Source organism: Piliocolobus tephrosceles, chromosome 21 (genome assembly GCF_002776525.5).
Source record: "Piliocolobus tephrosceles isolate RC106 chromosome 21, ASM277652v3, whole genome shotgun sequence".
NCBI classification, from domain to species: domain Eukaryota; kingdom Metazoa; phylum Chordata; class Mammalia; order Primates; family Cercopithecidae; genus Piliocolobus; species Piliocolobus tephrosceles.
In genome coordinates, this window is record NC_045454.1 from 13,408,903 (window position 1) to 13,434,836 (window position 25,934).

The window sequence follows — 25,934 nt, forward strand, 5'->3', positions numbered from 1 at the left end:
TTTTAAGTAGGGAAGGGGTTTCACCGTGTTAGCCAGGATGGTCTCAATCTCCTGACCTCGTGATCTGCCCGCCTCAGCTTCCCAAAGTGCTGGGATTACAGGTGTGAGCCACCATGCCCGGCCAAGACACTTGATAGAATTGCTTAAGTGTTTCCTATGTGCCAGAGCCATGAGAAGTAAATAAATAAAGAAAAAGAAGACTCAATTATTTTGATGACTTAGAGATCTGACCATGGAGGACGTGTGATACATGGTAACCAGCGATTTAAACCATGTGTTGCTGGATCCCAGAGTAATATAATTTATTGATTTCTCGGGGAAATGAGAAAGTTCTGAGAGTGATATTTAATATCCACCACACTCACATGAAATTCTCCCAATCACAGACTGATCTGCTCATTGAATTATAGATATAGAGTTCAAAAACACTCACTAGAGGAAATGATATTCAAGTTGTGTCTTAAATATTGAGTAAGATTTCAATAGCACAGGAGAGGATGGACTTACAGAAGGAAGAACAATAGCAGCAAATTCAGACATTTGTAAAACTGGAGGACACGGGCTGAGAACTAGGACTGTGTCTACCCCAGCAAAGAGAGGCGGTTTGGAACCAAATGCCTGACGGGCTTGGACGCTTTGGAGTAATTGACAATTTTTTAGGATTTATCAAAACAATTCGATACTCTGTTTATAAGGGAGAGTTCTAGAACTTCCAGGATGAAATTTTTGAAACACAACAAGGAGGGAGAGATAAGGAAATGAGTTATCACTGTAACTGAAACCTTTCATCACGGTACAGAAAAAGACATCTCTATCTTCGGAATACACTTCTATCCCAGAAAATATTTCATTATATATATAGCAATGTAAGTGATTAGGATGCCATTTAAATCAGAAAGGAAATAATTACTTTTTATGTAAATTTTGTTAAGAAAAGTAGGCAATCCTTTGGTGAAACAGGAAACTCCATCTTCCTTTCATATCATACACTTAAATGAATCACATGGTGATTCAAAAGAACAATGAAAGTATCTGAAATGAATATAAACATGCACTTATTGGGAATCAGGCTAAGGAATGTCTTTTTGGTCATACTGGAGAAAAAAAAAAAAAAAGAAGCCACAAATGAAAAGACTGATATACCTTGTCAGATGAAGATTTTTTTTTTCTAAACTACTTTATAAGTGTTGAAACTGGGGAGCAGTTCACTTATAACAGAAGCGATATCATTAATACACAGAGAGTACTTAAATAAAAGATGACAATGAAATGCAATAGGCAATAAGACAGCATATTTAGTCTGTCAAATTGGGAAAATGAGACAGGATAGTTAGTCCACCAAACTGGGAAAATATTAAAGAAAGTGATTGTGTCTAGTTTTGATATGCTAAAATTGGAAGCGTAAGTTCAATGGAGGACAAGGGGGTAACTTCCCTAAAAGCTAAAGAATCCTAGGCAAGCTTTGCAATTTTTTTTTATTATTATCTCTACGTATCTCTACGTCTGTAGTGACATAGAGAACTATCCATGATATATGACCTGTGGGCAAGAAATGATTACGAAATATTATGATGCCATTTGGGAGAATGGGATTTTTAAGAATTCATATTTACTCACATAAACCAGGGATTAAGAATTTATTATTATTATTATTATTATTATTTTACCATTCTTTACATGTAATGTGAACTACTTTTGAAATAAACATTTCAAAAGGCTCTGCGGCGCCCGAAACTTCAACTCAGGAACATCTTGCATGCCACCTCCTGCCGCCTCGCAGTGGGCGGGACTCGAGGTGGAGGCGCGTTTACGTCACCATCGCACCTAGGATCGGACTGCGCCGCGGAGGGTTCTGGGAAAGGTAGTCCCACACGTCGAGTCGACCACTTCCGTTTCCGTTGGGCGCGCCATCTTGGTTGCTTATTAGGCGGTGGTGAGGCGTGTTAGAGACATGCGTCTGCCTGTGGGTGTACTGTCCGGCCACGGGATTTAGGATTAGCTCTATAGGACCAACGTGAAGGCACATCGTGCGGCGGAGGGTCGAAGCCCACGGATTTCCATGAGCTCGGCCTGGTGAGGCAGGGGTGTGAGGAGGCGCATGTATCGAACTTTCTGAGCGCCTGTGCGGGGTGGGCCCGGGTCGGCAGCCCTAGCAGTCCAGGCTTGGAAAAGCAGTTTGAGGCCAGCTCTGCCTTTGAGATGAGATCTGCAGTGCGAGAGCGTCCACTGCGGGCAGTGGCGGATCGATGACATAAATTTTCTCAGGGTAGCCGCCCACCCACTTGTGGAGTAATTTCAGAGTTTTCTGCGAAGTCATTTCTGTAAACAGGAAGTTGATTCCCTGTGTTCTGGTTTTATCCTTTGAAATATATCAAGCGCTGTGCAAGTGCTAAGAGTTGGTTTGCTGTATCGTTGCTGGCTCTGCTTTTCGTAGTCGCCTAAGCACGCACAGGCAGAATTTTACTATCAGTGTCAGACGGTCAGCTCTGAATTCAAATCTTGAGGTTTTGTCTTGATTCTCATTGTCTCCTGAAAGGGGCAGTGAGAGTAGGCTTGTAGACGGCTGCTTTGGGCATCAGGAATGGCGTGGACCTTTTACTCTGAGTCCTGTAGGAAAAGAGGTTCTGTTCCTCGACTCCTCAAGCAAGTAGCGAGGTAGATTACAGAAACGGGTAGATTACATTCAGCTGGCACTGAGAGATTCCCCCTGTGGCATAGTGGGAATTGGGATTAAATCATGTTAGCCCGCTGCTCATTTTTCTTTCACAGGCTTCCTTCTTGGGATTGTTCCTTTCTCGGAGAGAATTGTATAAAAGAGGGAGAAATAACCCCACATCTCTTGACACTAGAGCTCCAGGTGAGGGAACTTGGGTTTCTCTTTTGTGGCAATGCCCGGTGTCTTGGTGACCTCATTCTTCATCCCATTGATTTCACAAATGTTCATCCAGGCCCCTTAGCCGCAACTGCCTTCCCCTAGAAATGGGGAAGGGTGGAGGAATTTCCCAGTGTCTTTATTTAGTGTATTATCTTGGCTCCTAGTAGTGGGCCGCTGAGTCAGTAAAGGCTTACGCCGTTTCAGCGCCGTGCTAGGGAGGAAAGCGGGGTAGAAATAATTGGAGTAACTGTGATAGTGTATATGAACTGAGTGCTTACCGTATGCCAGGTATTACGCTCTATCCATGGTGTCTAGGACAGTGCCAGGCTTGCTAGTAAATATTTGAATAAATGAATGTATTTCTATTGAATTTTCTGAGCAAGTTTGTATGTCAGCTATTATCCCCATGTCACAGATGAGTTGCTGAGGTTTAAAAAGTTTAAAAAACTTAAAAAGTAAGACCCGGCCAGGAGATCTTCTAACCAGAAACAAGGTCTTTGCACTCATGCTTCCTTCTGGGCTTGTCTCATCCCAGCTTTTTTCACAGCTGATTTATTTTTCAAGCAGCTCTTAGAGACTGTCCCTGATCACTTGATTTAATGTTGTTCTTTCCACAGTTGCCACGTATGTTTCACCTGATAGAACCTACGTTTGTTGGAAAACAGGAATCTATCATGTTTGCTTTACTTTCTTCATAGCCCTTTTTTGCAATCAAAAGTCACCTAATTTGTAGAGAGATTAACCCACCCGAATGTAGGCACCATGGGAACAATTACTTTTTCCATCTTAATTTACTGCTGTATTGTCATGCGCGTCCTGTGAAGAGACCACCAAACAGGCTTTGTGTGAGCAACATGGCTGTTTATTTTGCCTGGGTGCAGGCGGGCTGAGTCGGAAAAGAGAGCAAAGGGAGATAAGGGTGGGGTCGTGTTATAGGATTTGGGTAGGTAAAGGAAAATTACAGTCAAAGGGGGGTTGTTTTTTGGCAGGCAGGAGTGGGGGTCACAGGGTGCTCAGTGGGGGAGCTTTTTGAGCCAGGATGAGCCAGGAAAAGGAATTTCACAAGATAATGTCATCGCTTAAGGCAAGGACTGGCCATTTTCACTTCTTTTGTGTTGGAATGCCATCGCTTAAGGCGAGGAGGCAGGGCATTTGCACTTCTTTTGTGATTCTTAGTTACTTCAGGCCATCTGGCCGTATACGTGCAAGTCACAGGGGATGCGATGGCTTGGCTTGGGCTCAGAGGCCTGACGTGTATCTCTAGTGTTTATTCTTCTAAGATGTTGTTAGACTCTAAATGTACATTTACTAAATGCATGAGTTCCCGTATTCCTAGGTTAATACTGGGTTGGGTCCATGGTAATAGTTTATTGATGATTTTCTGTGTACCAGGTACTGGGCTATGAAGTCTTTTAGTTTTGCAAGCAAGGATTATCTTTATTTGACAGAAGTACAGACTCATTCAAAAGGTTAAGTCATTCCTGTGGTGTTAATGTAACTACAAAGTGGCTGAACCAGAATTCGAACCTAAACCTTTTGACAACTCCAGTTTTGAGAAACTAGAACTGCAATTTTCAAAACCCGACTCTTCCTTTTGCTATCTTATCATAACTTCATAATTTACCTGTTTTTTCTTCAGACTTCAACCTCAGAATCATATTTATTTCTCCTCTTCATCCCTACGTGGAATTATTCTTTTAGTTTTGTTATTTCTACCTCTGCAATATCTCTTATTCCCACTACTTCATTATCCCACTGCCTTTGTACGAACTCTTTCTGTCACCCTCCTCTTCTCCCAGTGTGAGCTCCATGCAGTCCAAAAATGTATCTTTTACTGTATCCTAAGCACCTGGAACACAGTAGAAGTTCATTATGGCTGCTGATTTCCACCTAGAATGTTAGCAGCTGCATGAGCACAGAGTCCTTGTCTTCGCTGTTCACTCTTGGATCCCAACACAGCCTGCATAGTCCTTAGCACCCAAATTACAGTCCATGAACTGGAGAACAAAATCACTTCTGCTCTGAAGATGACATCAAGAGGACCCAAGGATCCATATCAGCAAGCTGAGTTCAGATTACTTCCATTCTCCCATTTAAATATTTGTTGAGTACCTGCTGTGTGCCAGGTGCCAACTGAAATCCTAGCCCTCATAGAGTTCACATTCTTGTGGGTGGAGAAAGATGGTCAACAAGAAAAATAGACTGTAGGTAAGGTGTCAGTTTCATGGAGAAAAATGAAGCAGAGGAGGGTGTAGGAAGTGCTGGTTTGCCAATTTGAGAAGGATAATGAGGAATGTATTTCACTGAGAAAATGGTGCTTGAATAGGGACCTAAAGCAGGTGAGGGGCCTGCAGGCATCTGAGGAAAAGCAGTTTTCTCATTCTCAGCTGAGCAGAATGAGAAAGAGGGAGGGATAATTGAGAAACTGAATATTGGGAAGGAAGATAGTGTAAGGTCTTTGGGCCATTGAAGGGACCTTGGTGCAAGGTTTTGAGCAAAGTGATGGTTTTGGCCAGAGAAGAGTATGAGTTTATATAAAAGATCACTCCAGCTGCCATGTAGGAAGTAGACTGAAGTGAACAGGAGTAGGAACACAGAGGCGATTTAGGGAGCTGTCACATTGATTCAGGTGAGACATGATGGTGGTGTGGACGGTGGCAGCAAGAATATTTGATCTGATTCTGGTTCTGATTTGTAGGTATTTGCTGAGGGATTGGATGTAGATTACAAGGAAGAAATCAAGAATGACTCTAGAATATTTCCTCTTCATTTCAGAGGAGAGAAGTACCTCTGGGGCAAATCTGGAGTTTGCTTTTGGACATGTTTTTTAAGTTGCTTTTTAGACATAAGAGTGGAGTTGCCAGGTTGCCGTGGAGTCATCAGTGTGTAGATTCTACTGATAGGCCTGAGACCTGGGTGTCTTCACCAAGGGAGTGAAGGAGAATAGAGAAGAACTTTGTGTGCTGACTCTTGAGGCTTCCTGACCAGAAGAGTTCAGGGACAGGAGGAGGAAGCACAAGGAAAATTTGTACCCACTGGAAGTTTCTGGAAACCCTGAAAATCAGCCAGTCAGAGGAAGGGAGGGTAACTTAGCAAGTTTGCTTCAAATGTGGCCCCTGGACCCACTTTGTCAGCATCCCCTGGAAACTTGTTTAAAACACAGACTCCTGGGCTCTACTGCAGAGATACAGAATCAGAATCTTTGGAGTTGGAATCTAGCAGTCTGTTTTTATCATTGCTCCTGGTGATTTTTAAACATACTGAAGTCTGCAAAGCGCAGTCCTAGAGGATCCTGAAGTTTGGGTTTAAGTGGCATTTGGGTTGGAGGCCTAGTTTCAGATCTGGCCTCTACTCTTCCCCTTTGTCCTTTGTGTAGGAGGGTAACGTGTTGCCTGGTTGTCCACACCTGGGTCAAAGGGCCATCCCAAGTTCAGGGCAGTGCATGAAGGGAGGGAGAGAGAAAGATGCTTGTCACTGTGGGCCATGCAGAGGGCTGGTACAGATGGTTAGAGGAAAGAAGGAGATTTGAGTTCCTGAAGCAGTAAAATTCAGTGAGTGTCCTAGAGTAGACAGCCCAAGTATGTGTATCTGTTGGTCTGAACTTGACCCCATTGAGACCTGAATTTCAAGAGGAAAGAGTTCAGGCAAGGTGGGGATATTCTTTTTATTTGACCTTGCAGTCAACACATATTTGAAATATGCAAAAATTTAGTTTTCCCCTTCTATTTCAAATGTTTAAATGTGAGAAACCATTTTTTTTTTGTTTTAGTAACACCAGGAGTTTTCCCCTTCCTGTAGATGTCGATTAGGTCTGCTTGGTCCAGAGCTGAGTTCAAGTCGTGAATATCCTTGTTAATTTTCTGTCTCGTTGGTTTAATATTGACACTGGTGTGTTAAAGTCTGCCAGTATTATGGCGTTGGTGTCTAAGTCTCTTTGTAGGTCTCTAAGAACTTGTTTTATGAATCTGGATGCTCCTCTACTGGGTGCATAAATATTTAGGGTAGTTAGATCTTGTTGCATTGATCCTGTTACCATTATGTAATGCCCTTCTTTGTCGTTTTTGGTCTTTGTTGATTTAAAGTCTGTTTTATCAGAGACTAGGATGGGTGGGAACTCATGCCTGCTGTCTTTGCACTACTTCCTGAGTAGCTCTGAGCAGATTGCAAGAGTTTTGTTCAATCTCTGTGCATTGCTTCCTGCTGATAGAATTGCTTAAGTGCTTCCCATGTGCCAGAGCCATGAAAGGTAAATAAAGAAAAAGAAGACACAATTATTTTGATGACTTAGAGATCTGACAATGGAGGCAGTGTGAAAGGTGGTAACCAGCAATTTACACCATGTGTTGCTGGATCCCAGAGTAATTAATTCAGTCTGGGGGCGGCGAGGCAGAAGAGACTTCATTTCGAAAAGGAATTCTTGCCCTGGGTTCCGTGAGCATAACTCAGGAGTTCCATGAATTTGAGTGGGAAAAAATTTTATACTAGTCTAAGTCACAAGTAGCGTTTCACTGTGAACATAGGTGCTAAGCCGCAATATTAGCAGTAGTTGTGACTTTGTCATCCATATACATCATAGATATTTTTATGTCATATTCTGGTTTGCACAGATATTTCAGAGTATTATTTATGCTCATTACTCTTTTGAAATTGTAGTAAATTCATTGTTTATATTGAATGTGTTAATAAAGTAACACTGTACTTGCACAGTGAGCCATGCAAAGTTTTAATAGTTTTGAAGTTTGTATTTCAGTATAATTCTTTGCATTTCTTTCTATGCATTTAAAACTTTATTCTGAGTAGAGGTCTTTAGGTATCATCAGATTAGTGAAGGGGGGCCATGGCACAAAAAAAGTTAAAAACGCTGACTTAAAGATGGCGCTAATCTTTTTTTTTTTTTTTTTTTGAGACGAAGTCTCGCTCTGTTGCCCAGGCTGGAGTGCAGTGGTGCGATCTCAACTCACTGCAAGCTCTGCCTTCCGGGTTCACGCCATTCTGCCTCAGCCTCCCGAGTAGCTGGGACTACAGGTGCCCGCCACCACGCCAGGCTAATTTTCTGTATTTTCGGTAGAGACGGGGTTTCACCATGTTAGCCAGGAGATGGCTCTAATCTTTATCCTGATTTCTGTAATCCCGAAGTATGGGGATTTAGTTTATTTTATTTTTTGCAAGTCCAACATTATTGCATTAATAAAGCTTTTTCTCTCCAGGTGTTTCTTCACAGGGCACAGGTCTCATATGTTTGTGGAGTCTCCCTGCCCTTCTGAGGAGCCCTGTGCCTCACTGAGAATTTAGCTGCAGGGCCCTTCTCACAGACTCTTCTGTGACTGTCCTTACCCATCTGCAACATTCTTGGCTTTCTGGACTATGAGCCCCTTCAGTGTAGGGGACTAAACCTAACAAGTACTGAGTAGATGTCTGATAAACTACTGAATGAATAGTATCCAGAGGATACGAACCACAGCCTTGGGGCCCAGAAGAAAGGAGTAAGTAAAATTCCCTCCTGAACCTATAGGTCCCCCGACCATGGGAAGCAGTCACGCTCTGGACAGTAAAGGTGAAGACAGCAACTTGTCAGAGCTTGGAGAGTCTCTAGAATGAAGAAGGCCTGGATCTTCTGTGTCTCCAGCTTAAGAAGACCAGAGAATAAACACAATTGCTGCTGCTCTCAGAAAACCTAGCAGAAAAGACCATGGAGACTTTGACCTCAAGGCGTGAGAAAAGAGGTGACAGTTAATAGAGGGGGTGGGTAGAGAGAGAATCCGAACTTAATGTGGAGGAGAAAAAGTTGAGTGTTGAGGAATTTCCTCAAGTGAGAAGAAACCAGTCTGTAAAGCTGGGCACTTTCCTACCAGATAGATGACCTAGAGCTCCGGGCAGCACCAACTCCTCCTCATGGCCTCTTTCTCCTCCTACAGCTCTTCATTCTCAAGCCTCAGCCCTTTCCCAAGATAGGGAGGACAAGACCATGTTTCAGGTGGGTTGTTTTCTTTTTCTCTCCCGAAATACCACCTTAGGCATCAGAGAGAAAACATACATCCCTTCTTGGTAAAAGGAAAAAGAGTGAACAATGTATTGGGTGAATACATTACATTTCTCATTGCATTTATCCACAAAATAGTGATGTGAGACAGATAGTATGATTCTGTTTTAGAGATGAAGAAATGAATGGGGGATCCAGGATTTGAACTCAGGCCAACTGGATTCAATAATCTACCTTTCTGCTCTGCTTTTCTGCCACCACAATAGCTTCATGCAGAGGCCCAAGCCTGGATTAGCAGAGAGATGACTCTCCAAATACTGAATCATTCTGCCTGGGTTGTTCTCTTCTGTGGAACATGTATTCATTTATAGATGTAATATTCTCCATGTAGTAGACCCTACCAAAAAGTATACCATGCACAAAGTTTAAAAAAAACAACAACATATTAGGGGAGAAAAGTTTCATCTTTGACAAAATTTTAATATCCTTATTTTCAGAAGAGGGCTATGCATAAAGACCTGAGCATTCTTGTTCAGGAAGGGAGCAGAGAAAAACTAATGCCCACTAATCATATGAAAAGATGATGAGCCTTTATTAACCAAAAGGATACACTTTGGAATAAGATTTATGATTCTTCCAGCAGACAGCCAAAGATTTGAAAGGTCAGCATTCACTGTTAGCTGAGATATGGAAAGATGGGTACATCCACACAGCTGCAGGAGTATTTCAGCCTTTCTAGAAGTTCTCCTTATTCTAGTCCAGCATTTCCCACTCTAAGAATTTTTTCTAAATCAGAACAAATGTGCAAAGAATGATAATTGCAGGCTCATGCATAACAGCCAAATATATATACACACACACGTATATATACACATGCATACATATATACACACATACATATATATACACATATACATACACATACACACACATCTGTATATATACATACAAACACATAGAAGGATTCCATGTTCATCTATTAGTGAATTGTGGTTTCATTCATTCTTTTGTCTGGATTCTAAGCTGCTATCAAGTGAGATAAAGTAAAGAAAAAAATAGGGATATGGAAATAGGCTATCCTTTAGTATATACATATTTCTTAATTTTCTTTTAAATTGAAAAAAATCATAGCCATTGCAGAATTTTAAGATTATGTTTTTTCAACACATGAAACATTATTTTCTAAACCTTTCTTTTATGAAAAGAGATTGTGAAATAATTTTGAAGATTTGATTGACTTCTTTTACTGTGTGCCTTAATTTTAAATATTATGGGTTACTTCCTGCTGTGAAAGTTGAAGCAATTAGCACGTTTTTACTTCCCACCATCTTCTGATTGTTATTATATTGTTATTGTCATTGTTACCTTCTGATTCATAACCGTCAGTTCCCCCAGTTGAGACTCACTTCTGTGTATTTAAGTAATTGCTCCCCACCTCTCCTTTTACCATGACTTTCTTACTTGAATTTATTTGTTGGTTGCCTCAATTTCATCTACAAAGACTTTTGGATGCAGAACAAGACTTTGTTCCCTCATGCCAAAGACTTACCTGCAGTATCCTCTGCATTTTTCCAATTTTAAGAATGTTGTGGGCCAGGTCAAGTGGCTCGTAAACTTAGCACTTTGGGAGGCTGAGGCATGCGGATCACTTGAGCTCTGGAATTCGAGACCAGCCTGGGCAACATGGTGAAATCTCATCTCTACAAAAGTACTAAAAAATTAGCTCACTCATAATATTAAACCTCTGTAGCTCAGCCATGTTAATAATACAGTTTATATATATTTCATTATAACTTTTAAAATAAAGATTTAGTAGAAGACAGACCATACCAGCGTCTATAATGAAATAAATTAGACTTCCCCTAATTGAAATTCTGGCCTCGCTGATGTGCCCAGCATTAACAAAGAGGTGTCCATCCATCAATATCTTTGTCGTGTGGAAATATATATTACCCTCTTTAAAAAGGAAATAGGGGGAGGCCAGGCACGGTGGCTCAAGCCTGTAATCCCAGCATTTTGGGAGGCTGAGATGGGCGGATCACGAGGTCAGGAGATCGAGACCATCCTGGCTAACACGGTGAAACCCCGTCTCTACTAAAAAAATACAAAAAACTAGCTGGGCGAGGTAGCGGGCGCCTGTAGTCCCAGCTACTCGGGAGGCCAAGGCAGGAGAATGGCGTAAACCCGGGAGGCGGAGCTTGCAGTGAGCTGAGATCCGGCCACTGCGCTCCAGCCTGGGCCACAGAGCCAGACTCCGTCTCAAAAAAAAAAAAAAAAAAGGAAATGGGGCCGGGCACGGTGGCTTACGCCTCTAATCCCAGGACTTTGGGAGGCCTAGGCGGGCGGATCACCTGAGGCCAGAAGTTCAAGACCATCCTGGCCAACGTGCTGAAACCCCATCTCTACCAAAAATAAAAAAATTAGCCAGGCATGGTGGCGCATGCCTGTAATCCCAGGTACTCGGGAGGCTAAGGCAGAAGAATCAGTTGAACCTGGGAGGCAGAGGCTGCAGTGAGCTGAGATCATGCCAGGGCACTCGAGCCTGGGCAATAGAGTGAGACTCCATCTCACAAAAAAGGAAATGGAAACATGTATGCTTTCCATGTAGTACGTATTTTACTACTATAAGATAATTCATTTCTGATTACTACCAGTTTTAGCGCTACAGACAGTACAAACACATGTGATTTTCGCATCCTGTGCTTTAATCTGTAAATTCTATGATCTAGATGTCTAAATATTGCTGGCCCAATGGGGTATACTTTGGGGAAAAAACCACTCAAACTCTAAGTGCTTTCTGTATTCTGACACTCAGCAACAATAATCACAGGCAGAAGACTTCTGTGGCCAAACGTGTGGGTTTCTCCTCAAACACTAAGTGAGCAATCAGTTTTGTGACAGTTTTGCTGGGTGCCCTTCAGTTCAGTTCTGACACTGTTTTCCTGGAGGCAGTGTCGGATCCCACAGGTTGAGGATTTGGTCCCACAAGAGCCTGCTCTTCCCTCCCACCAGTTGCAAGTTTAGGCTTCCAGAACTTGTGACCAACCAGCTGCAAGTTGGGGTTCCCACAACCCACTCTTTGGGTTTGATTAATTTGCTAGAGCAGCTCACAGAACTCAGGGAAACACTTACGTTTACTGGTTTATTATAAAGGATTTTACAAAAGGATACAGATGAAGAGATGCATGGGGCAAGGTACGGGGGAAGAGGCATGGAGCTTCCATGCCCTCTCTGGGCATGCCACCTTCCCAGAAGTTCTCTGAACCTGGTCCTCTTAGGTTTTTATGAAAGTTTTATTAGGTAGGCACCAGTGATTAAAACCATTGGCCAGTGGTGATCAACTTCACCCTCAGCTCCTCTCCCCTCACTGGAGGTTGGGGGAGGGGGAGATACTATAAGTCTAATCCTCTAATCCTGCCTTGGTCTTTCCAGTAAACAGCCCCATCCTGAAGTTACCTACCAGCTGCCAGCTACCAGTCAACTCATTAGCATAGAAAAAGACATCACGGGTCTTTTTTTTTTTTTTTAAAGTTCTAGGGTACATGTGCACAATGTGCAGGTTTGTTACATATGTATACATGTGCCATGTTGGGCAAGGATCTAGAACTAGAAATACCATTTGACCCAGCCATCCCATTACTGGGTACATACACAAAGGATTATAAATGATGCTGCTATGAAGACACATTCCTACGTATGTTTATTGCGGCACTATTCACAATAGCGAAGACTTGGAATCAACCCAAATGTCCATCAGTGACAGACTGGATTAAGAAAATGTGTCACATATACACCATGGAATACTATGCAGCCATAAAAAAGGATGAGTTCGTGTCCTTTGTAGGGACATGGATGCAGCTGGAAACCATCATTCTCAGCAAACTGTGGCAAGAACAGAAAACCAAACACCACATGTTCTCACTCATAGGTGGGAATTGAACAATAGAGATCACTGGGACACAGGAAGGGGAACATCACACACTGGGGCCTATTGTGGAGAGGGGAAAGAGGGGGAGGGATAGCAGTAGGAGATATACCTAATGTAAATGACGAGTTAATGGGTGCAGCACAGTGGAGTTTCTAAGGGCATTTGAAATTGTATGCCACAGAGACCAAATACCCATTTCACGGTGTCACACACTTCATTGTAAACTGTTAATATATTATTGCCACAGTATTTGAGAAGAAATCATAGCAATTTTTGCTGTTCTGCATACATGCAATTCCGAGAATGATTAGTACTAAATACTTTTGCTCATCTGATGGAGGATATGTGGCAAAGATGCCCCCAATTTGTTTTGCAGTTTCCTGCATTGTAAACATGATAAGCACTTTTTCATATGTATATTGGCTATATTTCTATTTTCTTATCAGTAAATGGCTTAGAAAATACTTTTGCCTATTTTCTCATTAATTCATTTTTTACCATGTTTTTAGAAGCCCTTCTGAACACTTATCAAAAGTGCAATAATTATTTTCTCTCAATCTTTTCTTTTTTAAAAATTTCAGGTTCAGGGTACATAGGCAGGTTTGTTATATAGGTGAATTGCATGTCATGAGGGTTTGTTGTACAGATTATTTTGTCACCCAGGTAATAAGCCTAATGTCCATTAGTTATTTTTCCTGATCTTTTACCTCCTCCCACTGTCCACTCTCAAGTAGGCCCCTGTATCTGTCGTTCCCTCTGTGTGTACAAGTGTTCTCATCATTTACCTCCCACTTAGAACATGCAGTATTTGATTTTCGGTTCCTGCATTACTTTGCTTAAGATAATGGCCTCCAGCTCCTTCCATGTTGCTGCAGAGGATGTGATCTCTTTCTGTTTTATGGCTGTATAGTATTCCATGGTATATATGTTCCACGTTTTATTTATCTAGTCTACTATTGATGGGCATTTAGTTTGATTTCATGTCTTTTCTATTGTGAGTTGTGCTGCAGTGAACATGCATGTGCATGTGTTTTTATGGTAGAATAATTTATGTTTCTTTGGGTATATACCCAATAATGGGATTGCTGGGTTGAATGGTAGTTCTGTTTTAAGTTCTTTTATGAATCACCACACTGCTTTGTATAGTGTCTGAACTAATTTATATTTCCACCAGCAGTGTATAAGTGTTCTTTTTTCTCCACAGCCTTGCCAGTGTTTGTTATTGACTTCTCAGTAATGGCCATTCTGACTGGGGTGAGGTGGTATCTCGTGGTTTTGATGTTCATTTCTGTAGTCATGTTGAACATTTTTAAATATGCTTGTTGGCCGCATGTATGTCTTCTTAAATTTTACTTTCTTAATGGTGACTGTAAAGAAGTTTAAGGTTCTTATATAGTTAAATGATTTATTAGTTCCTTTTTGAAAATTTGATTTCATATAATTTCAAAAGACCTAATCCATTCTCAGATAAGTCATCTAAATGGCTGTTTAACATTTATATTAAAAATGTTTTTCTCGGGGCCGGGCTTGGTGGCTCAAGCCTGTAATCCCAGCACTTTGGGAGGCCGAGACGGGCGGATCACGAGGTCAGGAGATCGAGGCCATCCTGGCTAACACGGTGAAACCCCGTCTCTACTAAAAAATAGAAAAAAAAACTAGCCGGGCGATTTGGCCGGCGCCTGTGGTCCCAGCTACTCGGGAGGCTGAGGCAGGAGAATGGCGTAAACCCAGGAGGCAGAGCTTGCAGTGAGCTGAGATCCGGCCACTGCACTCCAGCCTGGGCGCGAGACTCCGTCTCAAAAAAAAAAAAAAATGTTTTTCTCATCAGCAAGGTCTGAAAAAATGTTTTATCTCTAGTATAACTGTAATTTATTTTTGTAAATGACATAAGGTTGACATTTAAGTTCATTTCTTCAAGATGGATACCCAGTTATGAAAATGTTATTTTTACATCAATCATTCTTTTTCAAGTCAAACAAAATACCACACTCATTTGTGTGTGTGTAAATATATATAGTTTGTACATATAAATATATACACACATATGTATGTATGTATACATATCATATACAAAGACAGAAGGAAATACAGCAATTGATTGATATTTCACATGGACCTGACTGCTCTGCATTCTGTACTCTGGTTCACTGAGTTACTTGAACATCTATCTGCATTGAATACCAACTTCTTTTTTTTTTAAGACACAGTCTCTCTGTGTCAGCCAGGCTGGAGTGCAGTGGTGCAGCCACAGCTCACTGCAGCCTTGACCTCCCAGGCTCAAGTGATACTTCCACCTTAGCCTCCCGAGTAGCTGGGACTAAGGTGCGCCATCACAATTAGCTTATTTTATTTTTTGTAGAGATGTAGGTCTCCCTGTGTTGCTGAGGCTGGTTTAAAACTCCTGGAATCAAGTGATCCTTCCACCTCGGCCTCACAGAGTGCTGGGATGACAGGCAGGAGCCTCTGTGCCTGGCTTAAACACCTACTTTTGAAATTTAGAAATTTGAAAAAAAAAATGTTGGAATTAAAGTTTGGCTAGAACTTAGTAATGGTGCCCTTTGTTTTATGGTAGTTTTTGGGTTGGTGGTGTTGGTTTTTGTTTTTGTTGTTGTTGTTTGAGACAGGGTCTGTCTGTCACCCGGGCTGGAGTGCAGTGGTACGATCTCAGTTCAATGCAGCCTTGAACTCCCAGGCTTCCACCTCAGCCTCCCGAACAGCTGGGCCTACAGGTGCGCACCATCACGTCCCACTAATGTTTCTATTTTTTGTAGATATGGAGTCTTGCCATGTTGCCCAGGCTGGTCTAAAACTCCTAGGCTGAAGGCGTTCTCCCACCTTGGCCTCCCAGAGTGCTGGGACTATAACTTGGAGCCACCTCACCAAGCCCATGGTAGATCTCGAGCTACTTTTTTTCAGTTACTTTTGTGGCATTGGTCTGTTCACATTTTCTTTCACTTATTCATTCAGCAAATATTTGTTGAATACCCAACTATGGGCCAAACATTAAGCACTGGTAATATATTAGAGGAGAAAATGGATAACATCCCTGCCTCATGGGGCTGACATTCCAGAAGGGGGAGATGGGTAGCAAATCAATTAAAAAGTAGACAAGTACCCTTGAGTATTTTAAGGGACATAGCCAGGGTGAATGGGTGGCTGCAAGGTTTTTGGCCTGAAAAACAGGGTTGGGAGCACCTCAGTTTATCCATGTAGGGGAGATTAGTAGACAATAACTTGAGAGTAACAGCTCCATTCTGGTTGGGCTCTTTTAGGTTCAAGATTCCTTTAGATGCCCAAGTGATAGCTGGATATTCCAGGACTCAGTGGAGAAGGCAGGGCTGGATATTAAAAAATGAGACTTCCAACAGCTGTTTAATTAATTGCCTAACTGACCTCTTCTGGCTTGAGCTTTCTCCCTTCCACAACACCTCTAGTCTTGGGATTGATGGTTTAGTTCAGGATTCTGCTGGGAAGAGGGCTCTGTTGGTGTTTCTGCCTTAGTCCACTCGTCACTCAACATTTATTAGGTGTATATTTTTGGACAAATAATACTCAATTTTCTGAGACCCCATTTTTCTCATCTGTGAAATGAGGATAGCAATGGTAACTATCTTGCAAGTTCCATGAGGATTAAATGAGATAGGTCCTATAAAAATTCTTAGCCTAGTACCTACCTTATAATAAGTTTGATATAAGTGTAAGGGATTGATATTATCTGCTTTATATCTTATTTTCTGGTCTCCTGCTAACACACATCTTGGCTTTTATAGGACAGTTGTTAAAGCATAGCGGCTCTGGAACTAAGCTCTATGTGTTCAAGTTCTAGTTGTGTATCTTCCTAGCTCTGTGACTTTGGCCAAGTTACTTGATCTTCTGGTTCAGGGGTCCTCGGGGTCACCTTCATATTTGGTGCTTTGTCTGGACTCCTGGGCCTAGTGTGTAGTTTTTCTTATGGCTAAAATTTATTATAGTGGCACAGTAAGAGTACACATCTGGATCAGGAAGGGAGATAGACACAGGCGGAGACTTGTGGAATTCACATGCAGGCTTCCTGTGCTCTCCCTCGCATGAAAGGTCTGCCACAACACACCCCCCGGCGTAACATTGGGGCCACTTGTGTACAGTGTTTCTGCCGAGAGGATCCCAATACAGGCTCAGCAACCAGATTTTTGTTGGGAACTGGACACCTTGGCACCCTCTACCTTCCACGTACCAAAATTCAGACTCCTGGAAGAAAAGTAGGCATTCATCATAAGTCACATTGTTCCATAAACCACAAACAGCTGTGAGCTGATATACCAGGGATCCGTGCCCCAACCCTGTGTGTGAGGGGAACATTTTAAAAGCCGAGTTCTCAGACCCCAGCCAAGGGCCATCCAACCCTGGAAGCCTTTATGGAGATACCAGTCTTGGGCCTGCTAAGTTAACCCTTTTCTGCCCATCTCCCTGTGCCTCAGTTTCCTTTGTAAAGAAAGGATACAAGTATTATCCACCCCAAGGAACTTTTAAAATCAACTTTATTGAGAAAGAATTTACGCACAATAAAATATACTTATTGAAAGTGGTAAATTTTAAGACATATTCACCACCATATCCAAGATAACAGAGCATTTGCAACACTTCAGAAAGTTCTCTTATGCCTCCATGCAGTCAGCCCCTCTTAATAATACGATCCGTTTGTTCTTTCCATTTCCCAAGCCATGTCCAAGTCCGGGCTAACATGTCTCCCTGTAACTATTGCAGTGGCCTCCTGTGTGGTCTCCTTGTGTCTATACTTGATCCATTCCTGTGTTTTTCCATGCTGTGTCGGATTCATAATTTTAAGACAGCTCATCTAATTTTATCACTACCCACTGTAAACCACCCTTCAGTGTTTGTTTCCTGCTTTTGGGAAAGACCAAAATCATCAATGTAGCCTAAGAGGCCCGGAGTGATCTGGCCGCCGCCTACTTCACAGCGGCATTGCCTGAGGCTGAGATACGTGTGCCCTGCTTTTTACCACTTCCGGGTTCTCACCAACTGTTCCCACTGTCTGGAATTTTCTCTCCTCTGTTTTCCCTCAGTTAATTTCTACTTGTGCTTCAGCATGGAGATCCAGTTTTACTTTCTCAAGCAAAGCGTTTGCCTCTGTAAACATCGCTTCTGATAAGAATGGCATACAGTACCTGGACTGTTTGTGCAAACAATATGGTTTCTACTGAAAACTTGCTTTTCTGGAAGTCTGAAACTTTGGTATGTGCTAGTCAGGAAGTCAGGAGGTACCTATGTGACCAACCCCCAGTGAAAATCCTGGGCACCAAGTCTCCACTGAGCTTCTCTGATAGACAGCATTTCACAGGCCTTGTTGCAATTGATTTTTGGAGGAATTAAACATACCTGTGTGACTCCAGTAGGAACGGACTCTTGGAAGCTTGTGCCTGGTTTCTTTCCAAGTTCACCCCGTATGTCTTTTCCCCTTGCTAATTGTATTTTATTTTCTTTCACCGTAGTAAGTCTTAGCCATGAGTGTCATTGTATATCAGGTCCTGTGACTCCTCATGGCCCATCATACAACCTGGATCTGGTTTTAGGAACTGCCAATAGTAGCTCCATGAAGCTCTAGCTTTTTGGCTCATCTCTGTAATTCCTGGTGACTAACATTATTTTATAGGTACTGAATATTTCTTGAAAAAGTAATATAGCATGCATTCTGTATTAGTCTGTTCTCATGCTACTAATAAAGACATACTTGAGACTGAGTAATTTATAAAGGAAAGAGGCTTCAGTCACAGTTCTGCATGGCTGGGGAGGCCTCACACTCATGGTGGAAGAGCAAAGGATGTCTTACATGGCGGCAGGCAAGAGAGGCTGTGGAGGGGAACTCCTATTTATAAAGCCATCAGATCTCGTGAGACTTATTCACCATCATGAGAACAGCATGGGAAAGACCCACCCCCATGATTCAGTTATCTCCCATCAGGAGGTCACTTTCATAACACATGGGAATTATGGGAGCTACAATTTAAGATGAGATTTGGTTGGGGACAGAGACAAACCATATAACATGCACTAAAACTTTGTATAGCTACCATGCCTTCGTATCAAAAATATATGCATGACTTAAACAACAAAGTCAAGTAAAAGTAGTCATCTCATTCTTGACTTGTAATACCTTGTTGCAGGTACTCCAGGGACATGCTGAAGGCAAAGTGTAATTCTTTTTTTTTTTTTTTTTTTTCCTGTTTTGAGACAGAGTCTTGCTCTGTCGCCCAGGCTGGAGTGCAGTGGCGCAATTTCGGCTCACTGCAAGCTCCGCCTCCTGGGTTCATGCCATTCTCCTGACTCAGCCTCCCGAGTCGCTGGGACTACAGGCACCCGCCACCACTCCCAGCTAATTTTTTTTTTTTTTTTTTTTGTATTTTTAGTAGAGATGGGATTTCACGTGTTAGTCAGGATGCTCTTGATCTGCTGACCTTGTGATCCACCCGCCTCAGCCTCCCAAAAAGCTGGGATTACAGGCGTGAGCCACTATGCCCAGCCAAGGCAAAGTATAATTCTGAGAGCTCCCGTATGCAGTTCTCAAGAAAGCTTGCCACTGTCCAAGTGAAAACAGCAATGATATTACAGTAATATTTTGATGATCACTGTATTGCAGAATACGCGACTGCCATTTATTCTCACTGGACTGGAACGATTAGCTTTAAAAACACAGGTCACTATTCATAGCTGAAGAGGACACAGCATAGTTTGAAATTCCTTGGTTCAAAATGCTACTTTTGAGGTTTCACCTGGTTGAGGAGATGATTGCATGACATACATTAGCTGATTTCTGTCAGTGGTTGACATTGGAAGTCCCTTAAAAAGGGTGTGGAATGGAAGAGGGGCTGTGGTCGCAAAGAGCAGGATTTGCCCACCTGGTGATGGAAGCATAGCGAATGATTGGGAAAGAACCATCATTCTGGCAGAGAAAATGATTTCGGGGTACATGCAGGTATGGGCACAGTAAATTAGGCACTGTTGGAACTGTAAATTGTAACAACCTTCTTGGAGAAAAAATTGGCAATCTGCAAGTCACAGTTAGATAATAAAATGTGCAGACAGGTGATTCACCTGATCTAGTTCAGAGAAATTTCCCAAAGAAGTGCTCACAGTAGGCAGGGTGTGTTAGGCCATTCTGGCATTGCTACAAAGAAATACCCGGGTGGGTCAGGAGGTCAGGAGATTGAGACCATCCTGGCTAACACAGTGAAACCCTGTCTCTATTAAAAACACAAAAAGATTAGCTGGGCATGGTGGCATGCACCTGTAGTCCCAGCTACTCAGGAGGCTGAGACAGGAGAATCACTTGAACCTGGGAAGCAGAGGTTGCAGTGAGCCGAGAGCGCACCACTGCACTCCAGCCTAGGTGACAGAGCAAGACTCTGTCTCAAAAACAAACAAACAAAAAAAAAACCCAAGACTGGGTGATTTATAAAGAAAAGAGGTTTAATTGGCTCACAGTTCTGCAGGCTAAACAGGATGCATGCTGCTGGCATTTGCTGGGCTTCTAGGGAAGCCTCAGAAAGCTTATAGTCGTAGCAAGGTAAAGGGAGAGCAGGAAGTGTGGTTGGGGGAGGGGAAGTGGAGGTGCCATACAATTTTAAATGACTAGATCTCACAAGAACTCACTATCATCAAGACAGCACCCAGTCATGAGGGCTCTGCCCACATGATCCAAACACCTCCCACCCCCGCTTCCTAGTACTGGGGATTACCGTTCAACATGAGATTTGGTCAGGGACAAATATCCAAACTGTATCAGTGGACAAATATCCAAATATCAGTGGCTCACCCCTGTTAATCCCAACACTTCGGAGGCTAAGATGGTAGAATCACTAGAAACCATGAGTTCGAGACCAGCCAGAGCAGCATAGCAAGGTCCCATCTCTACAAAAAAATAAAAATTAGCTGGATGTGGTGGTGCAAGCCTGTAGTCCTAGCTACTTGGGGAGGCTGAGTGAGGCATGGGGATTGCTTGAACCCTGGAGATTGAGGCTGCAGTGAGCTATGATTGCACCAGTGCACGCCAGCCTGAGCCACAAAGTAAGAGACCCTGTGTCCAAAAAAAAAAGTGCCCTAAGTGAGCACAGGATACGATGCGTTTCTTGCTTGACGCTGCATGTCTGGGGTAGTTCAGTTGGGTAGAATTGAAATTATTGGCACTAAACATTAATAAACTGGAGTTGACACACCCGGCTGAACAACTTCCTGCTGTCTTGTCTTCTTTTTTTAGAGATGTGCAGTTTATCTTTAGATTTTTAAATATTTTGTTTCTATAAACCTCCTCTGTGGACACCAATTTGTCTTCATCTAGTAGATGTTTGTGTTAATGGTTTTTCATTGTAGGAGCCATTAAGCTTCAAGGACGTGGCTGTGGTCTTCACTGAGGAGGAGCTGGGGCTGCTGGACTCTTCCCAGAGACAGCTGTACCGAGATGTGATGCTGGAGAATTTCAGGAACCTGCTCTCAGTGGGTGAGAGGAATCCTCCGGGTAATTGGAACTGAACTTCTTGGAGTGTTCTTGTTCCTGGAGAGAAGATATTTTTGACTTTTTTACACAAGTTAAATCCTATTTTTATAGAACTCTTAGCTCCGGCTGCTATAAAAAATTGCCAGACTGGGTAGCATATAAACAACAGAAGTTTATTTCTCAGAGTCTGGAAGGCCCGGCCGAGATCAGGGTGCCAGCATGGTTGGGTTCTGGTGCGAGCCCTCTGCCAGGGTGCAGATAGCTGACTTCCTTTTGTGTCCTCACATGGCAGAGAAGAGCTCTCTGGGGATCTCTTTTCTAAGGACACTAATTTCTGTTCTGGGGGCTCCACCTTCCTGACTTAATTACCTCCCAAAGACCCACCACCTCCTAATGGTATCACGTTGGGATTTAGGATTTCAACATAGGAATTTTTGAAGACTGGGGTAACAGATGGAGAAACTCCAAGAGATGTATCTCCAGGTGAGAACCATGGGACCTAGAGGTCTTGGAAACAAGAGCCTGGCTGGGCAGTGAGGAGTGAGCTTGCCACACAAGAGGTCCCATTCCTCACCCCTTGCCTTGCCTGTGGGTACTGTTGGCAGCATCGTAGATGATTGTTCTGCCACTTCATTTCTTCCGTTCAGTTCCTACCTTTTCATGGTTTCTCTGTGTCTTTTACAGAATATCATACCCAGAATGAGTGAGGGACCTCTGGACTTCCATCCCTCTAATAGAAACAGGCAGTAGAAGGCAAGCCAGTGGCAGAGAGACTGTCCCAGAATATTGAGACTCCTCAGATGAATTTCTCACTTTCTTCTAGTATTGTACTAGTCCCTGGTTATAAACAGATTCTTGTTACTTGAGCCCTAAAAGATAAAAATAGCCAATAAAGAATATCAGAAAACATGGACACAATTTTTAAATCATCCAGAACTATGGTCAGTATGCCAGTTTGATCCTTTGCAGCTTGGGATCCAAAGGATCTCAAGGCATAAGTAATGATCGTAAGTCAAATATGTGTGTGTCTTTCTGCCTTAACAGTATTTTCTGGATTCCTATTGAATCTGCTCACACAGGATGACACAGGTGGTACACTGTGGAAAATTTGGCACCCTCCTGAAGTATGGCTTACACATATCCAGAGTACAGTCACTCTAAGACACAGAGTGTCTCAGAAGGCCGTGTGGGCTTCCTGCATTTAAATGCAGAAATAATGTGGAATAACGTGCTAGGTTACCTACCCTCTCTCTGACTTGGTTTCATCGTTAGAAAATGAAGATAATATAATGATTTCTACTTTGATATTGTTCTGAGGTTTAAGTCAGTTAATATGTGTACATCATTGGCAGATAGGAAGTGTTCCAATAGTGTCAGATATTATTACTAGCTATAGCAACATTATTAAGTGTAGAAGTGAACTTTCTGTATAAAAATCTGTTCTGAAATTCTTTTTTTGCCTGGCAATTCTATAATGAGACATAATTTGGTACTAATGGGATCATACTAGCATTTCGCTTCAAAACTTATTAATAGTTCGGAACCTCTTCCTGTCATAAACATAAGTGCTCTAATAGTTATGATACATAAAGCCTAATTTTTCTCTAGGCTATTATTAGTTTAAGTCTGAAAGTCTGATGTCCCTGAGCCAGTCTTTTACTAGTTCTCATCTCTGAATTGTCTTTAACCTCATAGGAGACAAGAATGAAAGGGATATGGAGTATATTCAAGATGAAGAATTAAGGTTATTTTCACACAAAGAGCTCTTCTGCAAAATTTGGGAAGAGGTGGTGGGTGAATTACCTGGGAGTCAAGACTGTAGAGTAAATCTGCAAGGAAAAGACTTCCAGTTCTCGGGAGATGCTGCTTCCCATCAAGCGTGGGAAGGAGCATCTACGCAGTTTTTTCCAATTGAGAATTTCCTAGACGGTCTACAAGGGTATGGGCTTACCAGTTTAGAAAATCAACAGTTTCCAGCCTGGAGAGCTATAAGGCCGATCCCCATTCAAGGATCTTGGGCAAAAGCATTTGTGAACCAGTCAGGGGAGGTTCAAGAAAGATATGAAAATCTCAACACAGAAGACACTGTATATAAATGTAATTGGGATGGTTACAGCTTTTGCTGGATATCTGGTCATGTTGAGCACAGATTCCCTGAAATAGACAAGCGATGTGGTTGCAATAAATGTAGAAAAGACTGCATTAAAAACTCTGTACTTCATCACAATAACCTTGGAGAGAATGGCTTGAAAAGTAACGAATATGGAAATGGCTTCAGGGACAATTCAGACCTTCCCCCCCATCCAAGGGTACCTTTGAAAGAGAAAGGTAAGGGCTTGAGGCAGAGTGCCTTTCTTAACAGACATCAAAGAATTCCCACAGGAGAGAAATCTGTGGAGAGTCTTGAGCGTGGTCGGGGTGTCAGACAGAACACGCACATACACAACCACACCAGAGCCCCTGTGGGAGACATGCCCTATAGATGTGATGTCTGTGGAAAGGGGTTCAGGTATGAATCGGTTCTTCTTACTCATCAAGGAGTGCACACAGGAAGGAAACCTTATAAATGTGAGGAGTGTGGGAAGGCGTTTGGTCGAAGTTCAAACCTGCTTGTCCATCAGAGGGTCCACACTGGAGAGAAACCGTATAAATGCAGCGAGTGTGGGAAGGGCTTCAGTTACAGCTCAGTGCTTCAGGTCCATCAAAGGCTGCACACAGGGGTGAAGCCCTACATCTGCAGCGAGTGTGGCAAAGGCTTCTGCGTCAAGTCTGCACTGCACAGTCACCGGCACGTTCACTCTGGAGAAAAGCCCTACACCTGTGTCAAGTGTGGAAAGGGATTCAGCTACAGCTCCTGCCTCAGCAGTCATCAGAAGACGCACACTGGTGAGCGGCCCTACCAGTGTGACAAGTGTGGCAAAAGTTTCAGTCACAACTCGTACTGTGTAGCTCACCAGAGAGTTCACATGGGGCAGCATCTGTACGAATGCAATGTGTGTGGTAAGAGTTTCATTTACAGCTCAAGGCTTCTCACGCATCAGAGACTGCACACGGGAGAGAAACCCTACAAATGCGAATGCGGGAAGAGCTTTAGCCAGAGCTGCTACCTCCGCATGCATCAGAGGGTCCACACAGGAGAGAAACCCTATAAATGCGATGAGTGCGGGAAGGGCTTCCGGCGGAATTACGACCTTCACAACCACCAGAGGGTCCACACGGGAGAGAGGCCCTACATATGTGATGTATGTGGGAAGGGTTTCATCCACAGCACTGACCTCCTTACCCATCAGAGGGTCCACACTGGAGAGAAGCCCTATAGATGTGCTGAGTGTGGCAAAGGCTTCAGTTACAGCGCAGGGCTTCTCATTCACCAGAGAGTCCACACTGGTGAGAAACCTTTCAGATGCCAAGAGTGTGGAAAGGGCTTTAGGTGCACGTCAAGCCTTCACAAACATCAGCAAGTCCACACGGGAAAAAAGCCCTATATGTGTGATCAGTGTGGCAAGGGATTCGGTTATGGCTCTAGTCTTCGTACTCACCAGAGGTTGCACACAGGAGAGAAACCCTACACTTGCTATGAATGTGGGAAGGGTTTCAGATACGGCTCAGGTCTCTTTAGTCACAAGAGAGTTCACACTGGTGAAAAGCCGTACAGATGTCACGTGTGTGGGAAGGCCTATAGTCAGCGCTCACATCTTAAAGGTCATCAGAGGGTCCACACTGGTGAGAAACCCTATAAATGTGAGGAGTGTGGGAAGAGCTTTGGCCGCAGCTCCTGTCTTCGTGTTCATCAGAGAGTCCACACTAGAGAGAAGCCCTATATATGTGGTGTGTGTGGGAAAGCCTTCGGTTACAGCTCAGGGCTGCAGAACCACCAGAGAGTACATTTAGGTGAGAACCCTTATAAGTAGATGTACATAGAGGATTCCATCTGGGACCTGGGGCTTTCTGTCCATCTGGGAGCCAACACAGGAGAAAAACCATAGGAAAGTGACATGTAGGAGGGCTATAGGAGAAACCGATGATTTTACATTTATCTTGTAGTCTACATAGGAAGGGAAGACCTGGAAGTGTGATAAATAGGTAAGCACTTTCACTTACAAACTTCAGTCTTTAAGAGTCTGTCGTGCAGCAGAGCAGGCTTTAAAGAAACAATGCAGCAGTGGTTTCAGTAAAAATCCTCACTTTCATCAGAATCTGCCTGGGAGGGAGCTTTTACAATGTACAAGTGGTGAGAATGTATCCAAGGTGTCAATTATGGACAGATTCTTTGTGTGGATTGTGTAGCTATCAATGGGACAGTGTAGGAACAAGTTTTCACCTTCCTAAAACCAGTATGGTACATACCTTATGAAGATCACTTTATAAAAACAAAAAGGTAACATTAACATTTATTGAAACAAGTCACTCTGAGAAGACCAGGAAAAGAGTCCTCTTAGTAGATCTGGGTCATGTGTGTGTCTCACATTTTTATTGTTTTTGTGACTGTATTTTATCTCGTAGGTAAGCTTTACAGCTCTCAGAGGAGTTGTAGTAAACTGCAGAAATAGTTTATTTTCTAGGTTTAAAAAACAAAATCTGATTGGCATTGCATTGAGTTATTAATTACATTTATTTATTGGCATTGCATTGAATTTATAGGTTAATTTTGAAAGAACGTGGC

At 42.7% G+C, this 25,934-nt stretch overlaps 1 protein-coding gene across 2 annotated transcripts; it reads left to right on the plus strand.

Annotated features, from left to right (window-relative positions):
* The first annotated feature begins 1,904 nt into the window (after positions 1–1,904).
* Positions 1,905–25,895, plus strand: ZNF229 (zinc finger protein 229). Of its 2 annotated transcripts, XM_023190473.1 has the most exons (6): positions 1,905–2,073; positions 2,770–2,857; positions 8,388–8,598; positions 8,791–8,849; positions 21,148–21,274; positions 22,967–25,895. In XM_023190473.1, the coding sequence occupies exons 3-6, from the start codon at positions 8,565–8,567 to the stop codon at positions 25,180–25,182; spliced, it is 2,436 nt and encodes an 811-aa protein (XP_023046241.1). In that variant the 5' UTR covers positions 1,905–2,073; positions 2,770–2,857; positions 8,388–8,564; the 3' UTR covers positions 25,183–25,895. The 2 variants fall into 2 exon arrangements, with proteins under 2 accessions (XP_023046241.1, XP_023046242.1); XM_023190474.1 differs by lacking the exons at positions 1,905–2,073; positions 2,770–2,857; positions 8,388–8,598; positions 8,791–8,849; positions 21,148–21,274 and adding an exon at positions 21,325–21,754.
* The last annotated feature ends 39 nt before the right edge of the window (positions 25,896–25,934 follow it).

Bases quoted from the DNA above. Each gene is read 5' to 3' on its own strand.
- ZNF229 (XM_023190473.1), top strand. From the start codon at position 8,565: ATGGAGACTTTGACCTCAAGGCGTGAGAAAAGAG. The intron at 8,599-8,790 runs GTGACAGTTAAT...CTCCTCCTACAG, and splicing joins CTCAAGGCGTGAGAAAAGAG to CTCTTCATTCTCAAGCCTCA. The intron at 8,850-21,147 runs GTGGGTTGTTTT...TTTTCATTGTAG, and splicing joins AGGACAAGACCATGTTTCAG to GAGCCATTAAGCTTCAAGGA.